The 12,640-nt window shown below is 35.4% G+C and overlaps 1 protein-coding gene across 5 annotated transcripts in view; it reads right to left on the bottom strand.

Annotated features, from left to right (window-relative positions):
* Window positions 1-12,640, bottom strand: part of PTPRC (protein tyrosine phosphatase receptor type C) — a 111,162-nt gene that overhangs the window by 22,020 nt on the left and 76,502 nt on the right. For all 5 annotated transcript variants that reach the window (XM_077157336.1, XM_077157334.1, XM_077157335.1 and 2 more), the window contains 3 exons: window positions 11,339-11,399; window positions 3,576-3,684; window positions 3,275-3,309 (listed from right to left, as the gene is read on the bottom strand). In XM_077157336.1, coding sequence (XP_077013451.1) covers window positions 3,275-3,309; window positions 3,576-3,684; window positions 11,339-11,399 — 205 coding nt within the window. The remainder of the gene's footprint in view (window positions 1-3,274; window positions 3,310-3,575; window positions 3,685-11,338; window positions 11,400-12,640) is intronic.

The following is a 12,640-nucleotide window of genomic DNA, read 5'->3' as shown; positions in this document are numbered from 1 at the left end:
TTCCAAGTTCTCTCCTTCTTGACCTATAACCAGTAGGTGACCAGGCACTTTCCATCTCTTCTACCAGTTGGGGCACACCCCATCATTCATGCCACGGTAACCTTCCTAACTTCTCTTCCCGTCTCCAGTCTCTCCCCATACTGATCCAACTTCCAAATTGCACAAATTAACCTTCTGAAATACAAATACAATCATGGAACTCTACTTGTTAAAAAAAAAAAACAACACACTGCTGTTGGTGCTGTGCTGCAAAAAAAAGGCTAAAAAGTTTAAATGCTTGACATGATATATGAGTCCTTTCATACTCTCACCCAGCCTTTCTTATCCACACTATTTCCCTAACCTCTTTCTTTATACCTTATGTGTAGCTTCCAAATGATTCACACAATTCCAAGTCTCTAGATCTCTGTACATATTCTTCCTTCTCCCTGGAATTATCCTTCCAATTTTCTCTCCCTAAGGAACAGGTATTCCCTTTCAGGCTCCATACCAACTGCAATGACCTTCACAATTCTTTGTTTTATTATATACTTTTCATAAAAATAACCATATTTATTTATTCATAATGTCATTTTTAGATTTTTCATTTCCATTTTTTAAATTTACTGATAAAATAAGATAATATGATTAACTCCCTTGTAACATGGCTCAGCATAATTTGATCATCTGTCAGCACTCGACTGTGAAACAAGCTGTGTTCATTTGTTATGTTTCCGAAGTATGAAACACATTATAAGCTAAACACAATTGTGAAGAAATTTGCTAGAGTAAAAATGCATGATAACTATACAGAGCTATATTTGTCTTCAGATCCTGGAAAACACCAGTTTTAGAATGAGAAAGTTGAAGCACTCACACGTGTGAATATGGTTCTCCTACTGTTCCACCTACTGTTGGGCATAGTTGTACTCAGCGCTCCTGTTACTGTCAGTGGAAACTTCTTACCCAATCAGAACCATCTAATGGACCATCTGCAGTTGTTTCTGCGGATTGTGGGGACCCTGGTATACATTCTGAACTTGGGGACACCTTTGTGATTCTATGGATAAATTCTAATGACTTCCAAGGATCATCAGTATCAACCTTGAGATAATATGGTTCTTGGATGTTCTCTAGTCAGCTTGACTTCTTGAAATGGATTCTCCTTCTCTGTTCAGATAGCCATTGCCCTTAAGCTCTTCATTCCTCCCTTGCCCTATCCAACCCAGTCCTTAGATTCTTTTTCTCATTCATTCATCTATTGATATTTACTGTATCCCAAAACTCTCCTAGGTACCAGGAATAAAACAGTTAATGAGAAAGAAAAACATCAATGCCCTCAGAAAGCTTATGCTCTTATTAGAGGAAGATAGTCAATAAACAAATGAATAAGTATATAATACCAAGTCAGGCAGTGACACATTCTGCAAGGGAAGATAACGCATATTAAGGAAACAGATAGTAATTGAGTAGGGGATGTCATTTCAAATAGACTAGTCAGAGAAGGATGCTGTAATGAGTTCATACCCGAGCCAAAACCTAAATGAAGTGAAAGTATGAGCTATGCAGGGGAATTCAGGGGAAACAAATTACACTAAGAAGACATAAATGAATGAATGATGAATGTTTAGTCAACAATTTGAATCAAGTCCAACAATTTGAATCAAGCAGCAAATGTTAAAATTTCGGAAATCATTCATTCATCAAATATCTGATGGCCTACTATGTGTTATTACTGAAATCTTCTGGGAGTGGAATGTAGTGGGAGTAAGAAGTGTATAATAATATGGGAGTGCCACAAACATAAAAACACAATGGCAGTTTGTAGATGAGTTAGAAGACAATGTTCTTTCCTTGCACCGCTGAAACGCTGGTGCACCTGCTCTCACCTGCTTTACCCATATCTAAGGCCAGTGAGGTAGAAGGAAAGGAGCTAAGGAGGTGTCCACCCTGGTTCATAATTTCCATTCAACATTTATTCATTTATTATTCATTTTTATAGCAAATGGGGCCTTTTATGCTCTCAAATAGCTTTGCAGAGCAGTGGAAAATAGTCATGTAAACAAGTAGTGATCATGCACTGTGACATTATGAAAGGGGGATGCATGGTGTGCTGTGGACATTGAAACGGGGGTCCTTTAAGCCAATTTGAGAGGCACACACATTTAGGAAACTTAAATGAGAGGAGAGGTTAGAAATGGAACTTATTTACAAGACCTCAGAACTGAAAAAGCATGTGGAATATCTGAGAAAAAGCAAGTTATTGAAAATGGCTAGAAAAATAGGCAAGGAAGATTCATCAAGTCACATTCATGTTATCATAAGGAATCTGAAAGATATATCAAAGCAAAGAGGGAGCCACTAAAAATTTTAAGCAGCAAGTGATGAAGTTAAATTTGATATTCTTGCTACATGCAAAAGAACTGACAAAGCAATATTGTGTGTTTAAATCTAGGATTCATCTGTGAGATACAATCCCAATGTTAGTGGGAATTCGCAATGTTAGTGGGAAGCCCTTCTCAGACAAGTTAAAACAAGGTGGATGGTTCTGAAATACTTCCTGCTCAAGGATGAGAAAACAAATTGTATTTTCTTTATTGTCAACATAGTTACAACTTCTTTAAGTCCACCTTCTTTTAGCAGAACAAAAGTCAGGTTTTTCAAAAGAAATTGAAGAAATAATATAACAGGTTTTTAAAAAAAGAAGGCAAAAGGAATTTGTTTAAATCTCGTAAGTCCAATTGCTATTCTTTGTCCTTTCCATAACGCTTTTCATGAGAACAGCCACCACCCCACACTTGCAGTGATTTGGGGATACTTGTTACCTTTCTCATATCTGTGACTTACACATAAATGCCTCTTATTTGCCAGGCTAGCATTTCCCCACCATCTTAAAATACTCCAATTCCTCTCCTCCTCACATGCAGTTTTCCATCTTCTACCTTTCTATAGAACAATCTACATTCAACAACAATGGCATTTCTCATATTTTTGTAATATTTGACAATGTTGCTGTCTTCCTCAATTAGATTCTAAACTCTCTGAGGAGAGCCTGAGAACAGAATTGTCATTCCAATAATTCTGATCACCTAGAACAATAGTTGTTATACATTGGGTATTTGATTGATGTGTGCTAAATGCATAAAAAAAGTAAATGAACTTAAGCTTCATCATTTTATCACCAGAAAAAGCCCGGTTAAATAAAAAAAAAAATACATTGGATTTTTATTTAAAATGAATGGACTCAAATGCAGGGCGTAGGGAATACTCAGCAGTAAAAAGTGTGCATACTTACCCCTTTCAACAAGTTCCTGCTGTTCATCTAAATCACTGTGAAAACAAAAACCATAAGTTTCTATGTTCTTATTTTTTAAAGTCTATAACGTTATTAGTAAATACAGAAAATATTATTATTTATAAGACCAATAAAATCATGCTAAAAGTCTTTGATCAAAAGTTCAGTCATGAACTACACTTAACACTGTCTCCTCTGAATTCATACTTTCGATTAATGGGTTCCGTCCCTGGCTCATGGATATGTGCTTGCATCATTAATACCATTATTACTATTTTTTAATTTGGAATTCATCTCTTACCTGGATCTCTTCTTATGCAGATCATAGATTTTATAAAGAACCACAAGCAGGGCTATTGATGTCATAATAATCAGAAATACCAGAAATATAATCAGTGCTTTAGAATTATCTATAAATTAAAAACAACACATTAAGAGAGGTTATTATGTAAAAGTTTTCAGAGCATTTTGAATAATCACCTTTATAGCACTTGCAGTTTAATATTTATATTTATTTTGAGGTTTTCAGAAAAATTAGAATTGTAGAATGAGACCAAATACAACAAATTTCTGCTTTTGCAAAGTTTGCATATACTGTGCTGAAGCAAATAAAATATGTCATATTTAAGAGAATAATTAAATATAGAGCAAACCTATTTCCTTCCATTAAATAATGTCCCTCTATCAAATAACGTTATTTAAATTTAATTCTTTCGATCACTCCATTTTGAAAGGACCAAATTGATAATTGGGTCATTATAATTCTCAGAGAGAAACTCACATAGCTTATCTTTATATGCAGAAGTGGGTTTTCTCTTAAAGGGATCAGAAAGGCCTCTGTCCCACAAAGATAAAACCTCTTACCTGCTCATTGAGGTATAAAATTAATTAACCAAGGGACAGAGATGTTTCATTCTACAATGAGAATTTATCCTCACTTAAATTTTCACTAAGGTTCAACCTTTCCTGAGGGAAAGGACAGAAGGAAAAAAAAGAGGGTGTGTTTAAATATACCTGATACTCGAGTGGTTATACCTTTTTTATATCGTGAAAGTGCAACCAGTAAGGCAGCCACTTAAGGGCCCTGGCACCAGAGCCAAACTGCTTAGGTTCAAATCCTAGCTCTACCACATCCCGCTTGGAGCCTTGGCCAGAATTCTTATCTTTGTGTCTCAGTTCTCTCATTCCTCAAATGAGGTTAAATGAGTTGATTTACAGAGGTCACTTAGCACAATCTGGCATGAGGTAAGTACTAACTACTCACTCAAAAAATATTTGAGTCCTACTGTATGGCAGGCATGCTATAGGGGTTTAGGATACCTCAGTAAACAAAATAGAGAGTGCGGCATATGGAATTATCTTCTAGTGAGGGAAGATAGACAAAAAACAATAAACATAAATAAACACAAGGTAAAATAAATTAGCAGACAATGAAGGCTGTGAAAATAAAAAGGGTTATACCAAATCATAGCATCAAACAGGTATCTGAGAAGCCTCACTGGGAAAGTAAGAGTTAGCCAGGCAGATGTGGGGAATATGTGTTCCGGGCAGAGGATAAAATTAGGGCAAGAACTTAGCATGCTTGGTATATAAAGGAGCAGCAAGTATCCAGTGTGACTGGAGTGGAATGAATGGGGAGCGAGAAAATTATCTGAGGTCTTCTGAGCCATTTTAAGGGTATTCTGGTTTATACTTGCAGTGAAATGGTCAGCCACTATACAACTTTCAGTAGGAGAGTGATATAATTTGACTTAAGCTCTATGAGGATTTGTGTGTCTGCGTATTGAGAAGACACTCCAAGAGGGCAAAGGAAGAAGCAAACAAGCTTGTAATGAAGATAATGCCATAATCCAGGCAAGAGAAGGCAGTGGTTCAGACCAGGATGGTAGTTCCAAAACTGGAGGATATGATCAGATGGAGTTGCGATTAATTGGAATAGGGATGGCTATGCATGGGGCAGGTTTCAGGGTTAAACAGGAGCTCATTTTTGGACTTGAGAGTTTAAAATAATTATTAGACATTTATAAGTAGAGATGCCAAATAGGAAGCTGGATATGAAAATCTTGAACTCATATCATAAAAATTCAGGAAATAAGTCTGGCTTTGGAGATAAATTTGGGCGTCTTCAATGTAAGGCATCATTTGAATATGAGAAAATAGCAACAAGAAATTAAAGTTATCTACAGGGGAAAGAAGTCCCAAAACTGAGTTTTAATATTAAAATGTTGGAAAATATGAGTAAGAATTGAAATAGTGTCTTCATATAGATTATGATGGCAATGGCATGACTATACACTTAGATTGGATAGAGACACAAGTGCTAGAGAAAATGCAGAGAAAGATGTACCTATTTACTGTTGGAGGTACCACCCCTTAGAACACAATGTGGTGGTTCCACAGGAGACTAGGGGTGGGGTTGCCATATGATCTTGCAACCCCATAGCTCAGTATATACTTGGAGGAACTGAGGGTGGAGACACGAATGGACTTTTACATACTCGTGTTAATGGCAGCAGTATTCATGATCCACAATTGATGGAGGTGGCTTAAGGGTACAATGACTGAAGTATGGCAAGGGGAACTATGGTGTATACATACAATGGACTACTGAGCATCCGCAAGAAGTTGTGAGGCATACAACTAGGTGTATGAACCTTACAGACCGTATATTGAATGAAATGTCAGGAAACAAACAGATAAATACTACCATGTCTCAATCATATGGACTAACTATAGTATAAAAACTTGGTGAACTGACGTCAAGAACATGGGTTATCACATCGGGGCCTATTGTAAAGGGTCCTCAATTGTAAGCTCTTACAGCAGACATTTATTCAGGACTTATAACTGTTACTTCTAAATTCTGAGATACCAAGCTGTTTGTTTATAACCTGGCCATTTCTAGAAACTTTGCACATTTATCTGACACCTGAGACTCAGAGTTAGAACTCTGAATCTATGAAAGTCAGCAGGACCCCATAAAGGAACTGTTAAAAAGGCTGAAAAAGTGATCGGACTTTGCGAAGAGAGATGAAGGAAGCAGATATGGATAGGACTAAGGTAGAGCAAAATACAGGGCAAAGGATGATATCATCCATATTTTAAAACTTCAACTTCTGTGTGAGACAAAAGGGAGATATTTTTATTTGGTGCAACATTTATATTTTGGATTGTGCATTTCCTAATTTAACATGTATGGTCAGTTGAACACCATAAGTATGAGGATTCTTGAATAGGATGTGAGATTTTGTTGGTTTGTCAGGTTAACGCAATGCCCCGATATATCCCAGAGTAATTTGGGCAATCAATAAAGAAGTATTTACAAAGTTCCCTTGAGGGGCTGGGGAGAAAGGAGGAAATATTCAACATTCCCATTTGGAGAAATTCTGATACTCTCACAAGCACTGAGGACAGCTGAATCAATAGGCCAAGCCCTCGATCTTGGGATTCACCCCTCTGAAACTTATTCTTGCAAAGAATAGGTTAAGTCTACTTAAAATTAGACCTAAGAGTCACCCCCAGAGAACCTCTTTTGTTGCTCAGATGTGGCCTCTCTCTCTAAGCCTACTCGGCAGGTGAACTCACTAGCCTCCCCCCACGTGAGACATGATGCCCAGGGGTATAAATCTCCCCGGCAATGTGGGGCAGGAATCCTGGGATGAGCTGGGACCTGGCATCAAGGGATTGAGGAAGCCTTCCTGACCAAAAGAGGAAAGAGAGAAATGAGACAAAATAAAGTTTCAGTGGCTGAGAGATTTCAAACAGAGCCAAGATGTTATCCTGGAGGCAATTTTTATGCACTGTATAGATATCATTTTCTAGTTTATGGTGCATTGGAGTGGCTGGAGGGAAGTACTTGGAACCGTTGAGCTGTATTACAGTAGCCTTGATTCTTGAAGGCAATTATATAATGATATAGCTTTTATAATGTGACTGTGTGATTGTGAAAATGCTGTTCCAATGCTCCTTTTACCCAGACATGGATAAAAATAAATAAATAGTGGGGGGGGGGGGGTAAAATAAATTGAGTATATGGAAATATTAATCGGCAATGAGAGGGAGGGGTATAGGGTATGGCATGTATGAGTATTTTTTTTTTAATTTCTTCTTCTGGAGTGATACAAATGTTCTAAAAAATGGTATGGTAATGAATACACAACTATGTGATGATATTGTGGGCCGTTGATTGTACATTGTGTATGGAATGTATGCAGTGGGGGAGGTTGCCTGATACATATTAGACAATCACTGTATATTGAATACATACAAGAATGTACAAATAGATGGATGGCAAACATATGGGTGGATTTTATTGACTATTTTTATTATAATAGGCTCTTATTGCAATAGGTTCCCAAAAATGGTTCAATGTGTTCCTTGTCCTATCTCTATCTCAAACTCTTTTTGCTGAAACTGTGGGATGGGCCACAGTGGCTCAGCTGGCAGAGTTCTCACCAGCCATGCCAGAGACCTGGGTTTGGTTCCCAGTGCCTGACCATGAACACAAAAACAAAAACAAAAACTGTCAATTTATATCAGCGATTACTGGCATATATATTGTTCTACTTGATTGTTTCCAGATTTTGTGGATAAAAACCTCAGCAGAGAAATAACATTCAACATCATCTCCCTCAATTAAATTATGAAAATGAAAGAGTGCTACTGGCAAAACAAAATATTCTGCAGTGAAATTTTGCAAGAAATTGCACTAAATTCCTATGAGTAAGCATTCTATTCCACAGCCATTAATTTGGACTGATTCTATAGAAACATTTAGTATCTTGTAACTTGCCTAGGTAAGCATATTAATACTAAAATAGCCAAATCTTCAGATATTCATTGTTGTCTAGCACAGATGTTTTTCTCTTCTCTTTCCAGGAACTCTACTAATATTAAATAAATGAAAATGGCATAGACACAGAGAATGGGAGAAGGGAAATGGGGGGTAGAGAAATTTCAAGAAGTTCTTGGAGAATGGAGTGAAAGCCACAATCTAAGGAACATGCTGAGGTGGATACAAGTTAGTCAGAGTGACTGAGTCTCAAGTCATTCCTAGGGAAACCAGAAACAGTGGAAACATTAGAAAATGAAATGTTTAAATATCTATTTACAGAAACAAAACAACCTTTGGAAAGGCATCCCAGGCAGGAGACAAAAGAAAATTAAATGAAATAGTTAAGATACCCAGGGTCATCAGGTTCAATGCAGAGCAAGATGAGAAGCAGGACTGAAATTAGAACGGCTAAGTAAATGTTTCCACATGAAATGATTGGAATCCTTTTCCCATGCCCTACCAGGAGAAGAATCACTTCTCCACCCCTACTTTACCTATTCCCAATGTGCAGACCTTCTGACTAATTTTTGGAGATGCTGAATGGTACCAGAAAAAATAATAATATTAAAGGGAATCTTCCCAATCAACAAGCCCCTCCAATGGCCACAGCATTTCATCAACTTTTCCTTTTGTCTCATTATAAGTATGATCAGACTGCCAGTAAGAACCAAACTGTCAAAAACTCCCAGCACAAAAGATGATACCAAGATAATAAATCACTCTATGAATTCCAAAATGGATATAATAGTATCTCCAAAAAGAAAAGAGAGCAATGAAAATTTCTCAGAGTTTTAAGTCTCTAGGTCACAAGGGAAAGACCAGCAATAAACAGGAAAATGAATGAAAAACATCTTTGCAAGATGAAGAATAAAGAGAAAAGCCTAATTGTTTTCAGAGAAGGAAAAAAATGTGAACATAGAAAGAAACAAGGGCCATGGTGGCGTTACAAATTAATACTGGATGATGGGAGAAAACTACAGAAATTCTTTAAAATTCTAGATTTTTTTAACTTGGAATTCTCTACCCATCGAAATATCGATCAACTGAAAGGGTGCAAAAGGATATTTTCATGAATGCAGAAGTTAGAATATTTTCTTCTCACACTAGAAGAAATATAGTAGTAAAACAGGGTCCGGGGAAGACATAAGATCTGGCTACAGGGAATCCAAACCAGGAGACCGATGAAGAAAAATTTAAAGATAAAAGCTGAGTCTCACACCTAGTGGGTCCAGATCAGAGCAGGAAGAAAAGGGCTCTGGGAGTTGAATTGAGAATGTTGTTAAAATAGAAATGATGAAATTATCTACCAGGGAATCTCAGCAACAATAGCTGTACTCTTGGTAACTCAACACCCAAGACCTTTTCTGCAGTAGATGCTACTATTAAAAAATATCTATATTATTATCTCTATGAAAATGCCATTGTGAGCAAAGAGTTAATAAAACTGTTTCTCCTGGATAACTTTCTAGCTTGGTTGTTCTAGAAATCTGATAAAAGCATAATACCAGTTACCTTACAAGGCCACATGGCTAATGGTAAAAATGACCCCTGATTGCATCTGGACAGAGAGGACCATGGATGAAATATATCTAACTGGTGGGAAGACTTAGCTTTAGGCTTCCTTTAGGGCAGAGCCCACTTGTAACTGGGCAAATCCCTGTGGTCACGTTAGAAGTTATGCTCTAGAATTCTTATTAAAGGATAGGATACTGATTCCCATTTGGGACGTGCAGTTTCTAAGCCAGAGGAGCACCCATACCCATACATGTCATCTCAATCTCTCACAAGTGAACTGCATGTGGTAGGGTCAGGAAATAGTACCCGAAGGATTGTGTGGACAGCTACAAGAATTCTTCCTGCCTAAGTCCCTTGTTTGCACCTTGTATTTTGGGTCCTGTGTCTCTCCAAATGAAACCAGCACCAGGTATGGCTTATTAAACTATGTGAGTGTGAAATGTCCAGTTGAATCTAAGGTCCTGGAGAGTCAGCACTGCAGCTATAGTATATATATATAAATGTGTATTATAATTACTATAACTTTATTATTTTATGCAAAATATATTATTACATATAATAAATTTAGTAATATAGATTTCTTAGTAGATATAATAAGAAAACTCCAGTAAAGGTATTTTATTGTAAGGACAGGCAAAAGAAAAGATTGATATGGAAATAAAATCACAGTTCCCTAACTGAATATGTAAGACATTTCCTACCAGCAACTCTAAATTTATAAATCTTAGCAGCAAAGATTGAAACGTTATGCAGGACTTAGTAAAGCAGTTTGGAAAAGAAGCTGGTTCTGTATCTTCTGTTTTGACTTTGTAAAATAAATTATCAGTTATTGTATACAGGCACACGTGGGTAAGAAAGACTGAGGGTGGCAATGATAGTATCAGAAACAGTCCATGGTTGATAGCACAGCACAAAGAGGTTTACATAATTTAATTTAATTTGCAAAGCAGTTTAAAACAGTGTACAGCCTTCCTCTTCCATATGCTCATATCAATAGGCAACGATTGTCATCGTTGTAGACCAGTGTAGAAACAGTATTTATATACTAGATGAAGGAAACTAAAGGGAGAACTGAAAATGGGAATAGTTAAAACTGCTGCCCTGGCGAGCAGAACAATGGGTGGGGGGAATGGTGGGAACCTGCAGCTGTTCTTTCTGTTATAATAAAGTTTTAATTAATGTGATGCTTCCCAGGTGCAACTTTACATTGATTAAAAATAGTATTAAAGATAAACAATTAAATAGCCATGTTGTGGGGAATGTTTATAATAATTTCAATCAGGTAAATAAAGGAAAGATTTGTATCTAACACCCACTTCTGCAGAAGCATAGGATAGAGGGACAAAGCAGGATAAGATAGGTAACGATCTCTAAAACAGTATAGAAAACTAAATTACTAATGTGAAAAAAATTCCATAAACATAATCATAATTTAATAGTCCGTGCAGATAAATCCTTCTGTGAGCTATTTTAAGAAATATCAATCCCATAATAATTGAATAACCATCTAATTTAAATGTAAGGTTTTGCATTTTAATAGGACGGTAATCAATATTTTTCCATAACAACTTATACGTTTATGGTTATGGAAAATATATCATTTAAATATGTGATTATTAAAATTAGTATGACTGCAAAATAATACAGACTTGTAAGTGCTAACATATATTTTAATATACATATGATAAGATAAATAGCCCAGTGTAATGACTTACAAGATGTTGCTTGCGTGGTAGTCGATTTACGTCCGCTACATTTCCCATTGTAAAAATAGACCTGAATTTCAGTAACGAAAAAGAAAATAATTTAGTTTTCTAATGTACATTTATATTTCAAAATATGAAATGCTTTATTTCTCATGCAGTGCTGTTCTCTTTTATTAAAAATACACTAGTTTGCTTTAATTTAAATTTGAAACTTGATGGTTATGTCAATAATTTTGTTTCAAATATTTTTTGAAAGAAAATGTTTTGACAATGAAAGAATAAAAAGAAATCTTAGCCCATTTATCAAAATAATCAATAATTAGTAAGAATAAATGAAACTGAATACAGAAACCACTACATCAAAAATATTCATAATTTAACATTAAAATTCCCTATTAATAGACTAATATCTTCATATTTGATTTGAAAAGAAAATTCAACATATTTATAATAGGCATACACAAAAAGTACATTTCTTTCCCAAGGGAAAAGGAATATCCTATGAACGGAAACAATATAAGATAAATAACAACATTTATATTGTTATTTAATGCAAAATTTAATTCTCAGGTGATTAAAAGGATAAAGATCAATGCCACAAAGTGACACAGGGAAAAATTCACAATATAGACATAACTAGCATGCATATCTGTGTCTCATTCAATTCAAATAAATAAGGCAAAAAAGCAGTGGTAGTCTCTGGCAGGAAAACAAATTTAAGGAAAACTATATCTGAATCATACAATTAAAAGAGATTTAATGGTAAATATTATTAATAAATCTGAAAAATATAAGTATTTATCCTACAGAAAAATGCAATTTCCTCAATACTCAAAAAATATTTATAAACACTTTTTATATATTGGGCTACAAAACATACTCTACAATTTCCTAAAGGCAGAAGTTGTAAAAGCAATTGTCTTTCATAAACTAATAATTAACAGCAATAAAAACGACACCACCAGAAATATAAACTTAAAAATACCCCCAATTGAAATTGTAAGCTGTTTAGAAAATACCAATGATAATAACTCTCTACCTTAAAATTTATGCACCATGAGAAATTGGTGCTAAACAATATAGACAGGACACACTCAAAGTTTTGTCATGGCCTTAATTTTTTACGTTTGTTTTGTTTTGTTTTTGTTTTTAGTTAATGAAAAATAAAAAGAAACGAAATTAATTTTTCAAAATGTTTGAATCCAAAAGCTGTCCGTAGAACATCAAAATAAGCCTAGGAAAAGTGAAAAATTAACAATTATAAAAACAAATATATTAATTTATTAACTGCTGATCAAGGAGCTGAATAAA

This window comes from Tamandua tetradactyla, chromosome 4, assembly GCF_023851605.1.
Source record: "Tamandua tetradactyla isolate mTamTet1 chromosome 4, mTamTet1.pri, whole genome shotgun sequence".
NCBI lineage: Eukaryota > Metazoa > Chordata > Mammalia > Pilosa > Myrmecophagidae > Tamandua > Tamandua tetradactyla.
Note: the sequence above shows the minus strand (reverse complement) of the source record. Positions and strands in the feature narration are given on the sequence as shown.